Source organism: Chionomys nivalis, chromosome 2, assembly GCF_950005125.1.
Source record: "Chionomys nivalis chromosome 2, mChiNiv1.1, whole genome shotgun sequence".
Classification (NCBI taxonomy): Eukaryota; Metazoa; Chordata; class Mammalia; order Rodentia; family Cricetidae; genus Chionomys; species Chionomys nivalis.
In genome coordinates this window covers 66,712,137-66,730,821 of record NC_080087.1, presented here as the reverse complement: position 1 = coordinate 66,730,821, position 18,685 = coordinate 66,712,137, and the positions used below count along the sequence as shown (strand labels likewise).

The 18,685-nt window shown below is 40.0% G+C and overlaps 1 protein-coding gene and 1 pseudogene across 1 annotated transcript; one reads left to right on the top strand and one right to left on the bottom strand.

The window, feature by feature from the left end:
• The first annotated feature begins 2,068 nt into the window (after nucleotides 1–2,068).
• LOC130870419 (small ubiquitin-related modifier 2-like) lies at nucleotides 2,069–2,428 on the top strand (annotated as a pseudogene).
• Nucleotides 2,429–4,378: 1,950 nt separating this feature from the next.
• On the bottom strand, nucleotides 4,379–17,126 carry LOC130870397 (zinc finger protein 54-like). The gene is made up of 5 exons (XM_057763117.1): nucleotides 16,949–17,126; nucleotides 14,880–14,970; nucleotides 12,603–12,694; nucleotides 10,732–10,858; nucleotides 4,379–6,105 (listed from the first exon to the last, which is right to left on the bottom strand). The coding sequence occupies exons 2-5, from the start codon at nucleotides 14,911–14,913 to the stop codon at nucleotides 4,427–4,429; spliced, it is 1,932 nt and encodes a 643-aa protein (XP_057619100.1). The 5' UTR covers nucleotides 14,914–14,970; nucleotides 16,949–17,126; the 3' UTR covers nucleotides 4,379–4,426.
• Between the last annotated feature and the right edge of the window lie 1,559 nt (nucleotides 17,127–18,685).

Below are 18,685 nucleotides of genomic sequence, written 5' to 3'. Positions count from 1 at the left end.
CCTCCTCCATGGCATCAGTGGCCCCTGGAGGCACAGACACCACCTACTCTAATTGGAGGAAGAGGTGAGTCTCCCAGCTGAACTGCTCCAGTCTCTAGGCCCTAGGCCCTGGGTCACATACTGTCCCTTCCCCTCCCTTCTCAGCCCCAGCAGCTGATCAGCAGGTAAGACTCCCTCGGACAGGACACTCCATCACTGCTGCAATACATTGGACTCTGAAACCTATAAGACCCACTCTGCCCCCAAACCCACCAAACCCATCATCCTGCCTGCCCAACCATCCCCTGTGATATTAGCATTCCCTAAAGTCACAAGCACCATCTCCACCAATAGGAAGAACAGCGTGTAGAGGCACAAGCATCACCTGCACTAATTGGAAGAAGAGCCTCTCTATGAACAGCCATTTCCAGCAATATCATCAGACCATATAGACACAAGCATCACCCATAGCAGTTTGGAAGAACAGGCACAGGCAAAATCTACAAGAGCTGAAGTAACAGACCCCATAGACATAGGCACAACCCATACCAGTTGGTAGAACAAACCCCATAGGCACAAGTAAAGCTCACACCACCCAGAAGAACTGGACAATACATTGGGTATAGGTATCCTAACACCACAAATTTCAGCTAAGATAGCCCTATTCAACCTGACAACCAGTCAATCACCAGAAGTCCTGAAAGATAATAAAAGACACAGACAATAAATGAATAAAAGACACATGTAAAAAGGACATCATAAGAATCAATACCTGTACCTATAATTACCCCCAACCCAGAGGCAACAGTGTGAGAATATATTCCATAAAGCAAACCATAAGCAGCCTATAGTCCACAATCCCAGAGAAGCTAGGTAACAAGATCTCTAAGGGAGACAGACATGGATCCCCCTGGGAAGGGAAAACAGACAAGACCTCCTGAGAAAATTAGGAGAGGGGAGAAAGGAGGGTAAAAGGGGAGGAGGAGGGGAGAAGGGAGGGAGGACAGTGGAGGCCCAAAAATGTGAGCCTATTTCCATTGATCAGAGAATTCTGTTCTTTCAAGTTTATTGTCGACAGGTGTGGCTAGTATCCAGCCCTTGTATTTCAGGAATAGAGAAGTAGATATATTTCTCCTCCAAACAAAAGTCTAAGGGATCCAAGAAAGTTCCAGTTCCCTTTAAGGAGATAACGTTGGATTCCACACAGGGAGTGACTTGCCTACAGAATGTTTTGGTCTAAGGTGTGAGCATGACATGTTTTGTTCTAGCAACAGAATGTTTAACTATGGATGTGGCTCATGACCTTGTATCATGTTAATGCAGTTTTTTTTTTTTGTTTTGTTTTTGGTCTTACTCCTACATTTTGTGCTCAGAGGTATTTTTTAAGCAATTGGAAATTAAATGCAGGCAAATTTCAGTACTCACTGGAATGCCCTCCAGACACTATTCTATGTCTCCATTTTATTACGCTGGCAAGAGGTATTTTTGTCAAGGCTGATCCCCAACATATAGTACCCAATGTGGGGCTGACTGGTGAGCCCCGAAACACACAGAAGTGTGGCCAGGAATACAAGGATTATGTGAGGGACTCCACAAGAAAATTGCACCAGTGCATGGACAGCCACAATCTCAGAGGTAACCCAGGTCATTGCTAGGCCAAATGCCCCATTCCCTTCATTCTTCCCACCAGTTAAGCAGCGACAGAGGCTTTGTCTAAGTGACGAAAGCACCGCTGCTTGCATGGGTGAAGACGAGTCCTCAGTTTGGCCTTTCCAAGTCCCACAGCAGCATGAAGGCACCAGCAGGTACACCGCCAGCACGGGGGCAGCAATATAATACTTACAATCTCTCAAAAGCTCCATTTCAGCTCCTCTACCCATCAAAATATATCCAAGCAATGGTACAGATAGTTGAATACTATTTCCTTGTCTCATATTTACAAATATTCACAATTTTACTCCTGATTTTTTGCCCCTCCCTTTCTTTCCTTTTTTTTACTATTTATTTCTGAGTGCTCATTACTTACCTCTCCACCAGCCCCATTTAAATGTTTTTCCTTATAAGAGTTGTGTGGGCTGCCGCTCCAGGTGCTGCCTGTGTGCTCCTTCAGTGCGGACCTGGTGCCTCTTTTGTGAAGCGGCAGCTGAGGAGACTCCGGCGTTCGCCATGGCCGACGAGAAACCCAAGGAAGGAGTCAAGACCGAGAACAACGGCCATATTAATTTGAAGGTGGCGGGGCAGGATGGCTCTGTAGTGCAGTTTAAAAATTAAGAGGCATACACCACTTAGTAAACTAATGAAAGCCTATTGTGAACGACAGGGTTTGTCGATGAGGCAGGTCAGATTCCGGTTTGATGGGCAGCCAAGCAATGAAACAGACACACCTGCACAGTTGGAAATGGAGGATGATAGGATTGATGTGTTCTAGCAGCAGACAGGTGTCTACTAAAAAGGGAACCTGCTACTTTACTCCAGAATTTTGATATAGACCAAGAATACATTCGCAATTAGAAAGCTGCAATTTGGTTCCACCACATCCTGACTACTACAGTATAGTTTTCTCTATTCTTTCATTTCCCTGTCCCCATTTCTTTATTGTACATAAAGTAACTAATGTATGTGCACAAGCATATTGCGCTTTTTTTTCTTTTTTAAATGGCCAATGTTCTGTTTTGATTGATGGAGGTGGTCTGGGGGAAAGCACTGGTTCTGTGAAAATATCCCCCTGCTCCATTAGTAGCATGCTCATTCAGCTCTTATCATTATATTCCAGTAAGTTATTTTGCTCTCAATTTTTAACAAAAGAACCCAACCACAAAATCCTTGCATACCTTGTTCAATTGGAGAATTTTAATGTTTTTCATTTATCATTGTAAAACCAAGGACAATTTTATAACTTTTTTGTACGTAGCTGTTACATGTAGGGCAATCTGTCTTTAAGTAGGGATAAATTACTCTTGAACAAAATGATCCTAGATATTTTCTCTTCAAGTCAAGTGTCTTGTTGTTTAAATAAACTTCTTGTTTAAAATGAAAAAAAAAAAGAGTAGTGTGGTCATGGTGTTTCTTCACAGTAATAAGACAGATTAAATATGTTCCCATTGTCCCTCAGAAGTTCAAAACTAATTTCTGTATGCCTTTGGGAATTTCCTTTCTTTTTTCAAGGTATAACCCTGGCTGCCTTGGTATTTGCTCTGTAGACCAGGCTGGCCCTGTCTACCAGAGATCAGCCTGTCTCTAACTCAAGTGCTGGATTAAAGGCATGTGCTACCATGTTTTGCAACCTTGGAGATTTCTTTTTTAATTAAATAATTATTTTATATGTATGGGCGTTTTGTCTGTGTATTATGTGCATGCAGTATCTGTAGGATCCAGAAAACAGATCCCTTAGTAAAAGAGTTACAGATAGTTGAAAGTGGCCATGTAGTTGCTGTTAATCAAACCAGGGACCTACGGTAGAACAACCAGTGGTCTTAACCACTGAACCATTTCACCAGCCCTGACCTTAGGAATTTCTAAAATGTACGTGAACATGTACATTTTGTCATGTTCACAGCCTTACTCTTCACAGTTTCTCACATCTCACTATTTGGAAGGTTTGAATATAGTATAAAGATTTTGAGAGTGAATAAATGATGAAAAATTATTAGAGTATTTGTGTGTTTTCTTTCATGATGAATTATCTTTTATGCCTATTATTACAGCACTGGGCAAAGGATTTGTCAAACTGAATGCACTTCGGGAATGAAATTTCCAATGAACAATAAGACATGGGTATGATATGTGGTTTACTTTCACATGGTTTGTCAGAAGCATGGATTTTTTGAAAACAATAAAATTAGAGGAAAAACAAGGACTTTGTCACAATTTTTGATGCTACTTTTGTCCTTATTATGATATTTTTTTGAGACAAGGTTTATATACTTCTGCATATGTATTATGAAGATCAGGCTGGCCTCGAACTCACAGAGATCCTCCTGCCTCTGTGTCTGGAATACTGTGATTAAAGGTGAGCACAACTATGCATAGAATTAGTATGAAGTTTTGGGTGTTGAACAAGATAAATTTTTATATTATAGCTTTTACCAGGAGCTTGAGAAATGGCTTACTGGTTGAGAACAATGGCTCATCTTCCAGAGAAGGGTTCAATTCTCAGAATACATCTAGCACCTCACAACTGTCTATAACTCCAGATTTTGGGATCTGACACCTTCTTTTGGCCTCTACAGGCAAGAGCCATACAGACATACATGCAATCAAATATCTATACACAGTTAAAAAATCTTTTTACAGTTATATTTGCAGAATTTTATTTTAATATAAACTCTGTGGTACTTTTCTAAGATTTAAACCTCATTAAAGGCTTTACAACTTTCATTATCTTTGTTTCTTTGTGTATACTGTTGTGATTTGTAAGCAGAGAATACCAGATAAATGCTACATCACATTATGCACAATGGCATTTTTTCTCTCCAGTATGAATTTTTTGATGTGCTCGAAGAGTTGAGAACTTAGTAAAAGATTCACCACATTCCTTACATATGCACTGTCTTTCTCCTGTATGAACTCTGCAATGTGTTCTAAGATTTGAACTCTGGGTGAAGGATTTGTCACAGTCTTTGCATTTGTATGGTTTCTCTCCAGTATGAATTTTCTGATGTACTCTAAGATATGAGCTTCTAGTAAAAGATTTGCCACATTCCTTACAGAAGTTATGTCTCACTTCAGTATGGACTTTCTGATGTTTCCTCAGATTTGAATACTGGGTAAAGGATAGGTCACAGGCTTTGCATTTGTAAGTTTTCTCTCCAGTATGAATTTTCTGATGTTCTCTAAGAGTTGAGCTCTTAGAAAAAGATTTGTCACATTCGTTACAACTGTAAGGTCTCTCTCCAGTGTGAACTCTTTGATGTCTTCTAAGATGTGAGTCCTGAATAAAAGATTTGTCACATTGCATACACTTGTACGGTTTCTCTCCAGTATGAATTTTCTGATGTGTTTTAAGAATTGAGCTTGTGGTAAAGCATTTGTCACATATCTCACATTTGTATGGCTTCTCACCTGTATGGATTCTGTAATGGGTTCTCAGGTGTGATAATTCAAGGAAGGACTTACCACATTCTTTGCATGTGTATAATTTCTCTAGAGAATGAATTTTTTGATGCCTTTTTAATGATGAATAGTGTCTACAGGATCTGTCACACTCACTACATTGATAAAGCTTCTCTCCAGCATGTCTTTTGTTTGTATGCATTTTCTGATGGCTTTTAAGTGCTGATAACTGAGGAAAGGACTTTCCACATTCTCTGCATCTGTAAGGCTTCTCTCCAGTATGGAGTCTTTGATGTGTTTTCAGACTTGAACACTGACTAAAGGATTTGTCACAAGCGTTACACTTGTAGGGTTTCTTTCCAGTATGAATTCTCTGATGCTTTGTAAGAGTTGACTTCACAGTAAAAGATTTGTTACATTCCTGACATTTGTAAGGCTTCTCTCCAGTATGCATTTTCCAATGGTTTTTAAGTGCTGACAACTGATGAAATGACATTCCACACTCTTCGCATATGTAAGGTTTCTCCCCAGTATGAAGTCTTTGATGGGTTTTCAGATTTGTGTACTGGTTAAAGGATTTGTCACAAATGTTGCACTTGTAGGGTTTCTTTCCGGTATGAATTCTCTGATGTACAGTGTGGCTTGAGGCAGTACTGAAGCATTTTCCACATTTCCTACACTGATGTGGTTTCTCTCCAATGTAGATAGTTTGTTGTAAAAGACCACAGCTGAAAACATCATCATATTGTCCCTGCCTGTGTTCTTTTTCTGTAGTGTAGACTCTCTGATCTTGAATAATGTTGGACCACAAATTTAAAGATTTCTCATAGTCTTTAAATTTACAAGGTTCTTCTCCAGTATGCATACTTTTATGTCTATTGATATTTGATGAGTCAATAGAGGTATCCCTGTGATTACCACATCTGCAGTCATTAGAGTTTTCTGGAGCTTCACTTGTTTTATTAAGTGCACACGTGGAGGGGTCATGAAGCACTTTGCCAAGCTCATTACACTGATGAGACTCCTTTTCATTATTCACATGCTGATGGACAGGATCACATTTGCAATAGTTCTCTAGAAAATGATAAAGATTACTAAGGCTTGTTCCAAGATTTAACATTTAATAAATGACAATCTCTAAGTTTTCTGTTAGATAAGTCAACTTACATCTATTTCAAATAAAATTCCCAGTAGTCAACATATTTTCTTAACTACAATTATATGAATTTTTACAAAAAGAGAGTGACAGCCTTCATGAAAGATGAAACAAATATTTGAGGAATCAGTAATTAGTCCTTGAGATTGAGCTTACTGACTGATTAGAATACGCATCTCTATTTTTAAATATGCATTTCCTCAGACATTGATGAAAAAAGAGTTTAATCCAATCCCAGGTTTACCATATTTGTACCTACTCATGAAGAGCAATGCAAAGACTACAGTTCAGAATTCCTCTTCAGATTAAAGGTTTACTCAAAGCATCACAGAGTTTATTGCTTTCACTAGAAAACACATTAGAGTCTTCAAATGTAATGGATGCAAAACAACTATTCTCCTAGACAGCAGATGTTCTAAATCATTTGTGACAAGGCTTTTAAGAGCAGCTATTGCTTATTTCTATCCTCCACTGTCTGAGCTCCACACACTGCTATGTTTCTTAACTTTCCTCATAGGGTTGTTCTCAAGTCTACTCTGTACACCGACTCCTGAGAATATTTCCCAAAGGTGTTTGTGTTTTCTCCACTGGGAATAAAATGAAAGATGCAATGTGAAGACATACATGCAAGGAAGGCAATTACGGAATAATCCTACTTCATGGACTAATGTTAGACTTAGAATTTGTAAAATTATTCCAATTTGATATAAGTACATTCAAATAAAATCATATTTTATACTAGTATTAAGTCATCATAACTCAGGTGTAAAAGGCGCAATGCCTTCTAACAGATACAACAGGCAGTATACATGCTGGGGTCAAGACACTATATTAAGTTCAGTTATCAGGAATCCTTTCAAGTGGAATTAAATATTGCAAAAATATTCTCAGCTCTTGCTTTTTCTTTAACTTGAAGCCATCACGGTTTTCCCACTCATTCACTAGCCCACCCTAGTTGTGGCTACCTTCTCTCCACATTCCAGGGCAATCTCATTTGCTCTGGACTGGTAACCACCCTACCTTGAATACAATAATCCATATGTACTGTGAAGTAGCTCATGACCCATGAAAGAATTTTAAAGAAGAATACAGATGTTTAACATGGTACCGGGCTTAGTGTGTGAAGAAAACAAAAAGTAGAGGAATCTAGAAATGATTTTTGCAATTTCTATTTTCTATCAGAGTATTCGGCATAGGTACAGAAAATTTTAAGTTGCATATCTTTAGTATTTCTCACAATTAAAACAATGTAAAATTCAAGGATGGACATGGAGCTTTATGATATGGCTGGAATCTGCCACAAAATGTATGAATTACAATCTGTCATGCTAAAAGATATGCTAGGAAAATCCAGATACAGAAATTGTGGAAGTAGTCAATAAATGTTTTATTTGATTTAAGGTCCAATCCATAAGACATAACCCATAATGGACACTGTTTTGGTAACTAAGGGCAGAGACTAGATAGCACAGAGACCTAGAGTAATATCAAACACTACTGGTCTAAAAAAAATTATCAATAAAGTGAATCTTAATGATATTGTGCTATACTCATAATATATTCAGTCATCATTCGAGAAATTTTCTCCAGCAGCAGATGGGAACAGATGCAGAACCTACAGCCAGAGAATATGTAGAGAGAGAGTCTACATGGGATAGCTCCATCAACTCCCTCCCCTCAGAGTTCAGGGAACCGTGCAGAAAAGGTGAAAAGAGTATAAGAGCTAGGTGAATGGAGGACACCAGCAGAATAAGACCCTCAAATCAATTTAGCCAAGTGCAAGTGAACTCACAAAGACTAAAGTAGCAGGCACAAGGCCTACATGGGTCTGCACTAGGTCCTCTTCCTACATATTACAGCTTTAAGCTTAGTCTTATCATGGGACTACTGAGTGTGAGAACAAAAGGGTCTCTGATTCTTGTGCCTTTTCTTAGAAGTCTTATCTTTCTGTTGGGTTACCTTGTTTAACTTCAGTATGATGGTTTTTGCTTTCTTTTTAAATTTTACTTTGTTGTGCTTGGTTGTTATCTCTTAGAAGCCTGTTTTTTTCCTAGTGAAAGAAGAGGAGTGGATATTGAGGGGCAGGTATATGGTGAGAAACTGAGTTGTAGGGGGAAGGAAAAGTATAATCAGGATATGTTGTGGTTTGAAAGAAAACAGCATGCATAGCGAGTGGTGCTATTAGGATGTGTGGCCTTATTGGAGTGGGTGTGGCCTTGTGGGAGGAAGTGTGTCACTGTGGGATGGGTTTTGAGGTATCATATATGCTCAAGCCATGCCTAGTGAGACAGTTCACTTCCTGTTTTCTGCAAAGTATAGAATTCTCAGTCACCTCTCCAGCACTGTGGCTGTCTGTTGCCATGCTCCCAGTGACCATGGTCCACAGCAAGGATGATAATAGACTAAACTTCTGAAACTGTAAGTCAACACCTCAGTTAAATATTTTCCCTAATAAGTTGCCATGGTCATGGTATCTTTTCACAGAAATAGAAACCTTAACTCAGACAACTAAGACAGAGGTTGGTACTAGGAGTGGGGTATTGCTATGATAGGCCTGACCATGTTTTTGTTTTGAGGAATTTGGACTTTGGTACTTTTGGTTTGAAAAGCAATTGAAAGCTTTAAGTGTTGCTTAATGGGACATAACAGTAGTAGCATAGAAGAGAGTGGTGCTGAGCATGATTTGATGAACTGTGGGAGCTGGCAAAAGAGATTTCAGAGGAGTATTGTCTAGAGATTGTTCTTGTGATATTTTGGTGAACAAAGTGGCTGTTTTTTGCCTTTGTCCAAAGAGTCTGCCTGAGACTAAAGTGAGGGGTTTTATATTAATTCAATTTGTAGAGAAAATTTCAAAACAGTCAGGTATAAAGTCTTCTGTCATGTGTTTATCAGTGTTAACTCTAATAAAGATTTATAATGAAATGGAGAAATAAAGTGTAAAATTTGAGGGGATAAGGAGCACTAGGAAGTAGAATGGCACTAAACCCCATGTTCATGGAGATAAACAGATTAAGAAATGGAATAAAGGGAGTGTTGACCTCAGGGCAAGATCTGCCGTAGCTAAGTTTTGAACTTGTAAAAAGAAACTGAAGAAAAGCTTATAGCCAATGTGGTGATGCACACATTTAAGACACGCACTGGGAAGACAGAGGCTAGTGGATCTCTGAGTTTGAGGCCAGTATGATCTACAAAGCAAATTCCAGAAGAGACAAGCTTATGCAGTGAAGAAAACCATCAAAAACAGAAAGTTGGTGAAGATGTAATTGAACAAGAGATCCATGTTCCAGCCCCAATAAGCAGCAGAACTTGTCAGTTTCAGGCTCATAGTTCTGGAGTTAAGCATTGAAGAAAGGGGCTATGGAATTTGCCCCTGAGACTAAGGAAAGCTGGTAAGGCCAGGCATGTGTCAGGGGTGTCCATGAATGGAGGCAAAGAGAGGCCTTGCTTGAACCTTGGATTGCCTTGGAGAACCCAAGATGTTAGAGATGCCATACCCTTGGGATACCTGCCCAAGAAAGCTACTAACAGGGAGTGGAACCAGTCCAACAGAAAGAAGTATGTTGTATTCAACACAGTTGAAAGGAGTTGGATATCAGAAGAGTGTTTTGACATCAGACATGGAGATTATGCCAAGCTGGATTACAGTCTTGCCTTAGTCCAGTATTTCCCTGCTATGATCCCTTCCCAGCATATCCTGTGCAATTACCTGTTGGAAATATGTGATTTTTTTAACTTTGATTTTATAAAGGGTTACAATTAAGAGATTGCATAAATCTCAAAAGAAAATTTGAATTTTAGACTTTTAAGTAAGTTTGAGATTGTTACAGACTATTAGGACTTTTTAAGTCGAACTAAATCCATTTTTGAATTATGATATGGCTACAAGACTATGGGGGCCAGTGAGTGGAATGTGGTGGTTTGAAAGAAAATGCCTTCCAATAGGGAGTAATGGTCTTGGGAGATGTGCCCTTGTTGGAGTGGATATGCCTTGTTGGAGGAAGTGTGTCACTGTGGGGCAGGCTTTGAAGTCTCAAACCAAGCCCAGTGAAACATTTATTTCCTGTTGTCTGCAAAATGTATGATTCTCGGCTACCTCTCTAGCATCACGCGTGCCTTCAGCTACCATACTGTCAGTCTACATGTTCCCTGGCCATGATGATAATGGACTAAACCTCTGATACTATACGATTCCAACTCAATTAAGTGTTTTCCTTTATAAGAGTTGCTGTGGTTATGGTGTCTCTTAAAAGCAAAAGAATCTCTAACTGAGACAATGTATAAACAAAGAGTATACTTCAATAAAAGGAAAAAAAATGAAAAGGAAGACATGGTGGAAACGTTATATGCTGCTGAGTTTCTGAATGCATCTTAGAGCCCAAATGAAGGGTGTGGAAAATTAAAACAACAAATACCAAGAAAAAGTTCTTTTCTACCAAGCTTTCCCTAGTCTCCTGTTATTTTCAAGACAGTTTAATAGTTTACAACCTATAAAGTTGGTACATTTAAAAGATGACTTAGGAATTCTACAATCAAAATGTTCTCACCCACAGAGACCAGGTTGCTGTAATTCTCCAACATCACATCAATGTACAAAGTTCTCTGCACAGAGTTCAGGCATTCCCACTCCTCCTGGGAGAAGTCTACAGCTACATCCCAGAATGCTAATAGACACTGAAACAAAAAAGTAGAGTTTAATCACATGATCCCAGACAGAGTGCTTTCCTGGATGTAAAAAGACTTAATGAAATTAGGGATGTAGATGAGCAAAGACAATTATACAAAAAGATGATTTCTAATATAGTCACATTGTATAAAGGCTTTTCTATCTGTGAGAACAGGATGACACAATAGTTTCATACCCAGTGTACAGGAAACAAGACACACATTTAAGGTCTGGACATGGTGGTCTATCTGTTATGGAAGCTGTGTTTTATGTCCCACAGGATCACAGCATACATGTCTCAGAAGGAAAATCTGTAATGAGGATATGTGATTTTAAATGCTGTACCTGTAAATGTTACAGTGTACCATGCTACAATGGTTCAAAACCATGTTTAAGAGCAGAAACACAGAAATGTAAAAAAACATAGAGATATCTTTCAGGATATAGGATGGGGAAGAACTTTTTGAATAGCAAAAACCCCAACATCACAGGAACTTATCCCAAGTATCAACAGATTGAACTACATGGATATAAAATGTTTGTTTATCAAAGGAAATAATGAGCAGAGCACACAGATACCCACAGAATGGGAGAGAATCTGTACCAGAGACACTTTGGGAAGGGGCTCATACTTAGAATTTACAAACAATTTTAGAAATTAAAAAGCAATGGAATAAAACTGATAATCAGTAAATGGGCAAATGAGCTGAATAGACACTTTGCTAAAACATAAACACAAATGGTCAACAAATATTGCAAAAAGTGTTCAAAATTCCTAAGATTTCATCATGGAAATGCAAACTAAAACTACTTTGACATACCACCTCACCCCAGGCAGAATGACATCAACCAATCTAACAACAAATGTTAGAGAGGATGAAGAAAGATACCTTTACTCACTGATGGTGTGTGTGTGTGTGTGTGTGCTGCAAAGTAAAACAGCCATTATGGAAATCAGTTGGGAGATTATTGAAAAATATTAAAGATAGAACTAATGCATGAACAACTCTTTCATTCCTAGGCATATGCCAAGGAAATTCTACACCCCAATACAGAGAATTTACACCTCACACCCCATGTTTATTGCTGCTTTATTCACCATAGCAAAGTACTGTAATCACCCTAACCATCTAACAACAGACAAAAGGGTAACAAAAATGGTATACACATAAAATGAAATGCCATTCAGATGAGGAGAAAAAGGTAACAAAAATTTGCAGTTATGTGGTTGGATTTAAAATATATAATGAGGTCACACAGTGTCAGAAAGAACAAAAACATGTTTTCCATCATATGTAGAATTAAATAGTACATGTGGACATAGTAGAACATGAAGAAAATAAGAAAGATTAAATATCAGGGGTTGAGGAAGGACTGAATGCAGATAATTAACACCAGTCATGAAAAAGGATATAAAGTTAGGTGCTTTTCTAGTTCTAATTCTGTCACCTTTTTTTTTGGGGGGGGGGGTAGGTGGTACATAATTACAACAAAATATATTTGATAATGAAAATATAAAATTCCATGACTCCAGAGGCTCCAAAGCTCCTGTTCCCAATGATAACTCTAATTATATAAAATTACACTGAGTTATATACTCTTTGGGTCTGGTTATTTTTAGTATGTGAACTTTTTGTTGTTTGTTTGCAATGTTTTTTATAACAGTTTTAAAAAAATCAAAAACAAAAATTAAATGCTTTCAATGGCTCAAAATATAACATTTCTATAGCAATAGTAGGCATGACCACTGACCTGGGACATCCTTTCTGGAGAATCAGCCATTTCTTTCTCCTTTTCTTTTTTGAGTTTCTCTTCCAGGAACAATGAATAGATGGCTTGTTGCCCTGTCATAATAGAGGCGTCCAAAAGTAAAAGCAAAAATTAATATTGAGAGCTGATAAAGAATGATGTCAATTCACATGAGGACTCACGCAACACAATACAGCAGGTTTCTAGTCAGTGATCCCAATGCCAGAAAAATATGTAAATACATCTAAAGCCCGGTAAGAAAATCACCACCAACCATATTGTTATAACTAGAAAAATACTCTCTTAAAATTCATGGAGATGTAAGTGCATTTCAAGATAGTCCCAAATTAACACAATTGATTTCACTAAAGATATATGACACATATTAATTTTGAGGAAAAATATACATAAAAGAAAAGGGGATTTATCTATTAGAACATGAGAAGTCATAATTTTTTTTTTTTTTTTTTTGGTTTTTCGAGACAGGGTTTCTCTATGGTTTTTTGGAGCCTGTCCTGGAACTAGCTCTTGTAGACCAGGCTGGTCTCGAACTCACAGAAATCCGCCTGTCTCTGTCTCCCGAGTGCTGGGATTAAAGGTGTGCTCCACCACCGCCCAGCAGAAGTCATAAATTTCATGTGAAGGATAGATAAATACAGAAGAGCTGGGAAGTAATCATCCATGGGGAAGACAGCACATCACTATTAGTCACAGAGAAGGAAGAAGAATATTCCCAAGAAATCCAGCCAGCAACAACATCAAAAACAAACAAACAAACAAAAAAAAACTTTCCAATAAAATTCTGGCCACTCTGGAAATCAATATGAAGAATTGTCAATTAAATAAAAAAAAAATCCTCAAGTTAAATAAATCTAGCACATGACCCAGATGTCCTATTCCGTGGTGTACGCTCATAGGACTTGATATACCACTTCACAGATACTTGCTTATCCATGGTCTTTGCTGCTCTACTCATAAAAGCTCCAAGAGGGAAACAAGCTAAATGCCCTTCAGCTGACAAATGGACAGTGAAAATGTGGTACACATACGCTATGGAATATGATTCAGCTGTAAAGACAACTGAAGTCATGAGCTTTGCAACTTAGTGGATGGCCTAGAAAAGATCATACTGAGTGACGTAACCCAGACACAGAAAGACAGACAATGGTTGTTCTCTCCCATAGGAAGTTCCTAGCTCCACATCTTCAGATGAGTCCACAACCTGGAGTGAGTGCAGTAACCGGAAAAGTAAGAGGAGAGCACTGCAGGGTGTGGGGGAGTAAAAACAAGGGGAATATCAGAACAAGTGATCTGAAGGGGGAAATGGAAACACAGGGAGGGATTTAATTATGGAGAAGGGGCAGATATAAACACTGAAGAAAGAAGGTAAAATAACAGTAAGAATGGCTGAAAAAGTCATAAGGAATCCATCTATTCCTTGACTATTATCTATCCATGAAAAAATGCCTATAATACATATAGGTCTCTGTAAGCATATACATTTAGAGAGTAAATGAAAATTTCCCAACTGCACTGATGATGCTCCTCACTAGAGTCATAGAATTTCTAACAAAATGACCTACACCAGGTGTAAGAAACCTGCTTTGAAGTTGTTGGTCACAGTTTTCTAAGAGACTTCCAAATATTACAGAATATTGCTGTTGCCCATGGCTGCCTCCCATAGGTAGAAGTAGAATCCCTAGTACTGAAGAAGCCACATACTTCAAACACAAATCGTAGAGGACTCAAGATGAATATGACCTTAAAGCTTCCTGCCTGGGGACTAGCCTTTCAAGGTCCCATCAGGCAACATACATCCAAAGGAGGAAGCCAGCCACCAGTCCTACCCATAACGCCCATGAAGCATAGAAATGATGTGCATTGCATGACAGCCCTAAGGGTGCAAGAGTGGCACACACACACACACACACACACACACACACACACACACACACACATACCTTGGAGGTAACCAACAGCTTCTGAGTGGACTTTAAGACCTCAACAAGAAGGAAAACATGCCTGGTATTGGAAACCTAGCCAGTTTCCCTAAGTCAAGAATCTTGCAAAGGAATCTACAACTATTGTCTGTGACTGCTTTAGAGACCCAGGTTCCATTCTCAGACCCCAGAGGGTGGCTCCCATCAGTCCACGCATACAATTCTAGAATGCACATGATATACAGTCATACATGTAGCAAAACACTCATGGCAAAACTGATTTCCTGTCCCACTTTCACTTGATTCCCTTGCTATCCCTTCACCAATCCCTCTACCATACCTGGATCCTTAGCTATTGTCTGCTCTCTCTCCATCTTCCAGGCCTCTTTGTTCTGTTCCACAGAGAAGCAGGTCCGTGTGATCAGTGAGCCCTGCACAGGAAAAAGAGATTCTTCAGAAAGCACCTGGATTTTTAACACAGTACTGTGCTCAGTAGATGAAGAGAATGATTCCCCAATTGTCCTGCAGGGTCAGAATACTGATGTCATTTAGACAGAATTCTATTATTATAACAGGAATCACACTTGAATTCACAATTCAGGGGAGAAATGGAACTGAATGTTAGGGATCAGAATATTTTACATTGTTGAGGTTCTGAATTTATCATGGACCAAAAATGACGGAAGTTTTATACCTCCTAAAGGGACATACACAAGAAGAGATGACATTTATTTTTTATTTTGTTCGAGATGTGAGACTCATTCACACACAGGAGGAGCAAGCAATCTAGTCTTACCCACAGGAAAAAAGTGGGGCTTATACATTCCCCAAAACTGCAGGGCAAGGGGGTTTTCACCTGTTAGTGAACTTCCAGACGAACTTTTGTTAAATAGGAACTTGGCTGAACATTTTCTAATTATTTGGCAGAACATCTTATCTTTATCAGGGTATGTTCAAACTGTGAGTCAGACTCCAGAGGGTGGGGAGCATGTCAAATTCCAAAAACAGCACAGTCAAGTTGAATTTAGCAGCAAACGGAAATGAACTTCTGACCTTATAACAAATATCTTCCTCAAGATGGAGTCAGGCTGCTCCATCATAAGCCCTGACTGTCCTGAAAGTCACTTTGTAGGGACCACTCCCCCACAGTATTTAAATGAACTCCCAAAGAGGAAAACGTGGTCTCTTTTCCTTCCTCCTGGTGGTCGGTGATCCTGTTTGCACGACCTCCCGATTCCCCCTCGGGACCATCTGAGAGCCTAGAACTCCCATTGAACCTGGATATTTCTTAATTCGGCTTGTTTTGATTTGGCTTGATTGGGATTTTGCGTTGGCAGAGAGCTCGAGTTAGGAAATATTCCTAACACCTGCTTCTGCCTCTGGAGTGCTGGTATTAAAGACATGAACCGCCACCACCTGGCTCATAATGCTTTTTCTAACTGAAAATACTGTGACCTGACACCCTCAAATAGCATACCGGGCTTTCCTTGGAAGGTGCAACACTAAGAACACAGCACAAGAAGACACATATACCCCATCCCCACCCAGGCCCGCCTTTTTGTTGTTTGAGACAGAGTCTCACGATGTAGCTATGGGTGTCCTGGAACTCGCTATGTACTCTTGGCTGGTCTCAAATTCACAACGATCCACCAGCCTCTGCTCCCTGAGTGCTAGTATTCAAGGCCTGTGCAATCAGGTCTGGCTAAGACACTTTTTTAGAATGCTGTGTTTACATAACAGAGTGTGTGTCAGATGAAAAATTAATGATGAGTAAAGAGTTTACTTTTAAGTGCTAATGTTAACAACCATACATGTAAAACTCGCAAATAGATATCTTCATAGTCAATTAAATCTGCAGCCATTCCTTTCATAACTAATATCTAAAAGCTCCCCAGGGATGCTATGTCCTCAAGTCCCCAGGTGTAACACGGAAGTTAGCATGGATGAGAATGGTAATTTTGAAGAGCTTTGCCGTTTCCACCACAGCAAAAAGAACCGCGTTTGCAAATATCAAGAACCGAATTCAAATGTTCTACTATATTATTTTTATAAGAATATTTTGGCCGGGCGGTGGTGGCGCACGCCTTTAATCCCAGCACTCGGGAGGCAGAGGCAGGCGGATCTCTGTGAGTTCGAGACCAGCCTGGTCTACAGGACAGGCTCCAAAACCACAGAGAAACCCTGTCTCGAAAAACCAAAAAAAAAAAAAAAAAAAAAAAAAAAAAAAGAATATTTTGGCAATCAGAAGATCAACTGAAAAAAATCAGGCTTATTCCATATGATCTAAAATACACAAAGGGAAAGACATTCACAGCAGAAGTTGAATTTCAGAGCCTTCTGAACAGCAGAGAAACAGCTCGCACCCCTGGGCCCTTCCCTCCTGGGTCCCAGCCCCGCAGCTCCTCTGACCTGGGAGGTTCCAGGGCCGCCGCGCTGCGGTTCCCGCCACTGCGCTGCTGACTTTCCCAGGCCGCCCCGCGGCCACTGTGGCTCCGGGGAGTTTTCGTGTCCCCGCCACACCCAGGTCTGCACCACGGGACTGCACACAGTGAAAAGGTATTGGGTACTTCCGGCTTTGGCTCCTCAGTACAACTTCCCCGGCCTCTCCCACCGAGTGCTCAGCTTTCCTTCACTTCACTCCTCTAACTCCTCCCACTCTGGACTCTTCTTCTACACCTAAGGCGCCGCTTCCTTCCAAGCTCCGTTTCCTGTTGAGTGTCTCCGCCCTAACGAACCGGTCCCGCCCACTCCGTCTCAGGCCGCCTTCCACAGAGCTCCAGCTGTCCGGCTGTCCGGCTGTCCTGGACCGGCTCTGCACAGCCTTCCCCACATGCTTGCTGCCAGCCATGACCAGAACTGATCTAGAAGGACGCTGGACCCCGGTGTCTGACCCCACAGTGAGTTTTGAACCTTTCAGATACATGACAAGCAGCCTAACCTCTATGTGACTACTAGCCTCCCAATCTATATACTTAACCAAATAATAACAGGTTTAATTCAGATGCCAGATTCCCATTCCCAACACAAACATGACAAGCCAAAACAAAATACTGCAAGTGTGCCTTGCGGAGAGACATTTCAGGAACTTGGATTTTCAAAAGAAATAGGTGTCTGAAAAAGTCAGATGTTGGCTATGAATGGATTGTTAGAAGAATCACTGCTTTTAGCTGATGTGAGTCCATCAGGCCCCAACACATAGCTCCAAATCCACAGTCTCAGAGATGACCTGGTTAATCAAAGGGAATCCAGGAAAAATTAATAGAGATCAACACAACAGAGAGTTTTGTGGTGCAGGACAGTCGAGATGTAGAAGGTGAAAGTGAGTATTTGAGGCACACACAACACAGAGGCACACACTGTGTGTGTTGTGTGAAATACATAACAATAATTTTTAAAGTGTTCACATCAGTCTCTAAATTCTTTTTGGTTGTGTCAGTATCTGATTTAATATCAGGAAATACCAAGTGTCAGAAGTATTGCTTTTTGTGTCAATTTTTTTTTTTTTTTCGGTTTTTCGAGATAGGGTTTCTCTGTGGCTTTGGAGCCTGTCCTGGAACTAGCTCTTGTAGACCAGGCTGGTCTCGAACTCACAGAGATCCACCTACCTCTGCCTCCCAAGTGCTGGGATTAAAGGCGTGCGCCACCACCGCCCGGCTTGTGTCAATCATTTTAAGAAGATTTGATGTTAGTTCTTTGAAGTTTTGACAGAATCCTGTCAATCTGGCTAATGGAGTTGTCTTAAGGGGGCATTTTATTACTTCTTCAGTGTCATTGCTATTTATAGTTTTGTTTACATTATTTATTTTATGTTGTTAAAATTTGGAATGCTTCGTGCTCCAGCCAGGCAGTGATAGAGAACACCTTTAATCCCAGCACTCGGGAGGCAGAGGTTTGAGGCCAGCCTGGGTTACAAGAGCTAGTTCCAGGACAGGCTACAAAGCTACACAGAAACCCTGCCTTGAAAAACAAACAACGACAACAACAACAAAAAACTCTAGTAGAATGATTGATTTTGCAAACTCGATTCGCTTTCTTAGGGTGGAAATCACAAAGCTCTTGAAACTCACATTCATCCATGCTAATTTCCCTGTTAAACCATTTACATATTCAAGAGACCTGAGGAGCCCACATCCCTGGAGAACTTTT

Excerpts from the sequence above, each read along its gene's own strand:
- LOC130870397 (XM_057763117.1), bottom strand. The coding sequence starts at position 14,913 with ATGGAGAGAGAGCAGACAATAGCTAAGGATCCAG. Across the intron at positions 12,695-14,879 it reads GACAATAGCTAAGGATCCAG|GGCAACAAGCCATCTATTCA; the intron begins GTATGGTAGAGG and ends CTATTATGACAG. Across the intron at positions 6,106-10,731 it reads CAGCAACCTGGTCTCTGTGG|AGAACTATTGCAAATGTGAT; the intron begins GTGAGAACATTT and ends ATCATTTTCTAG.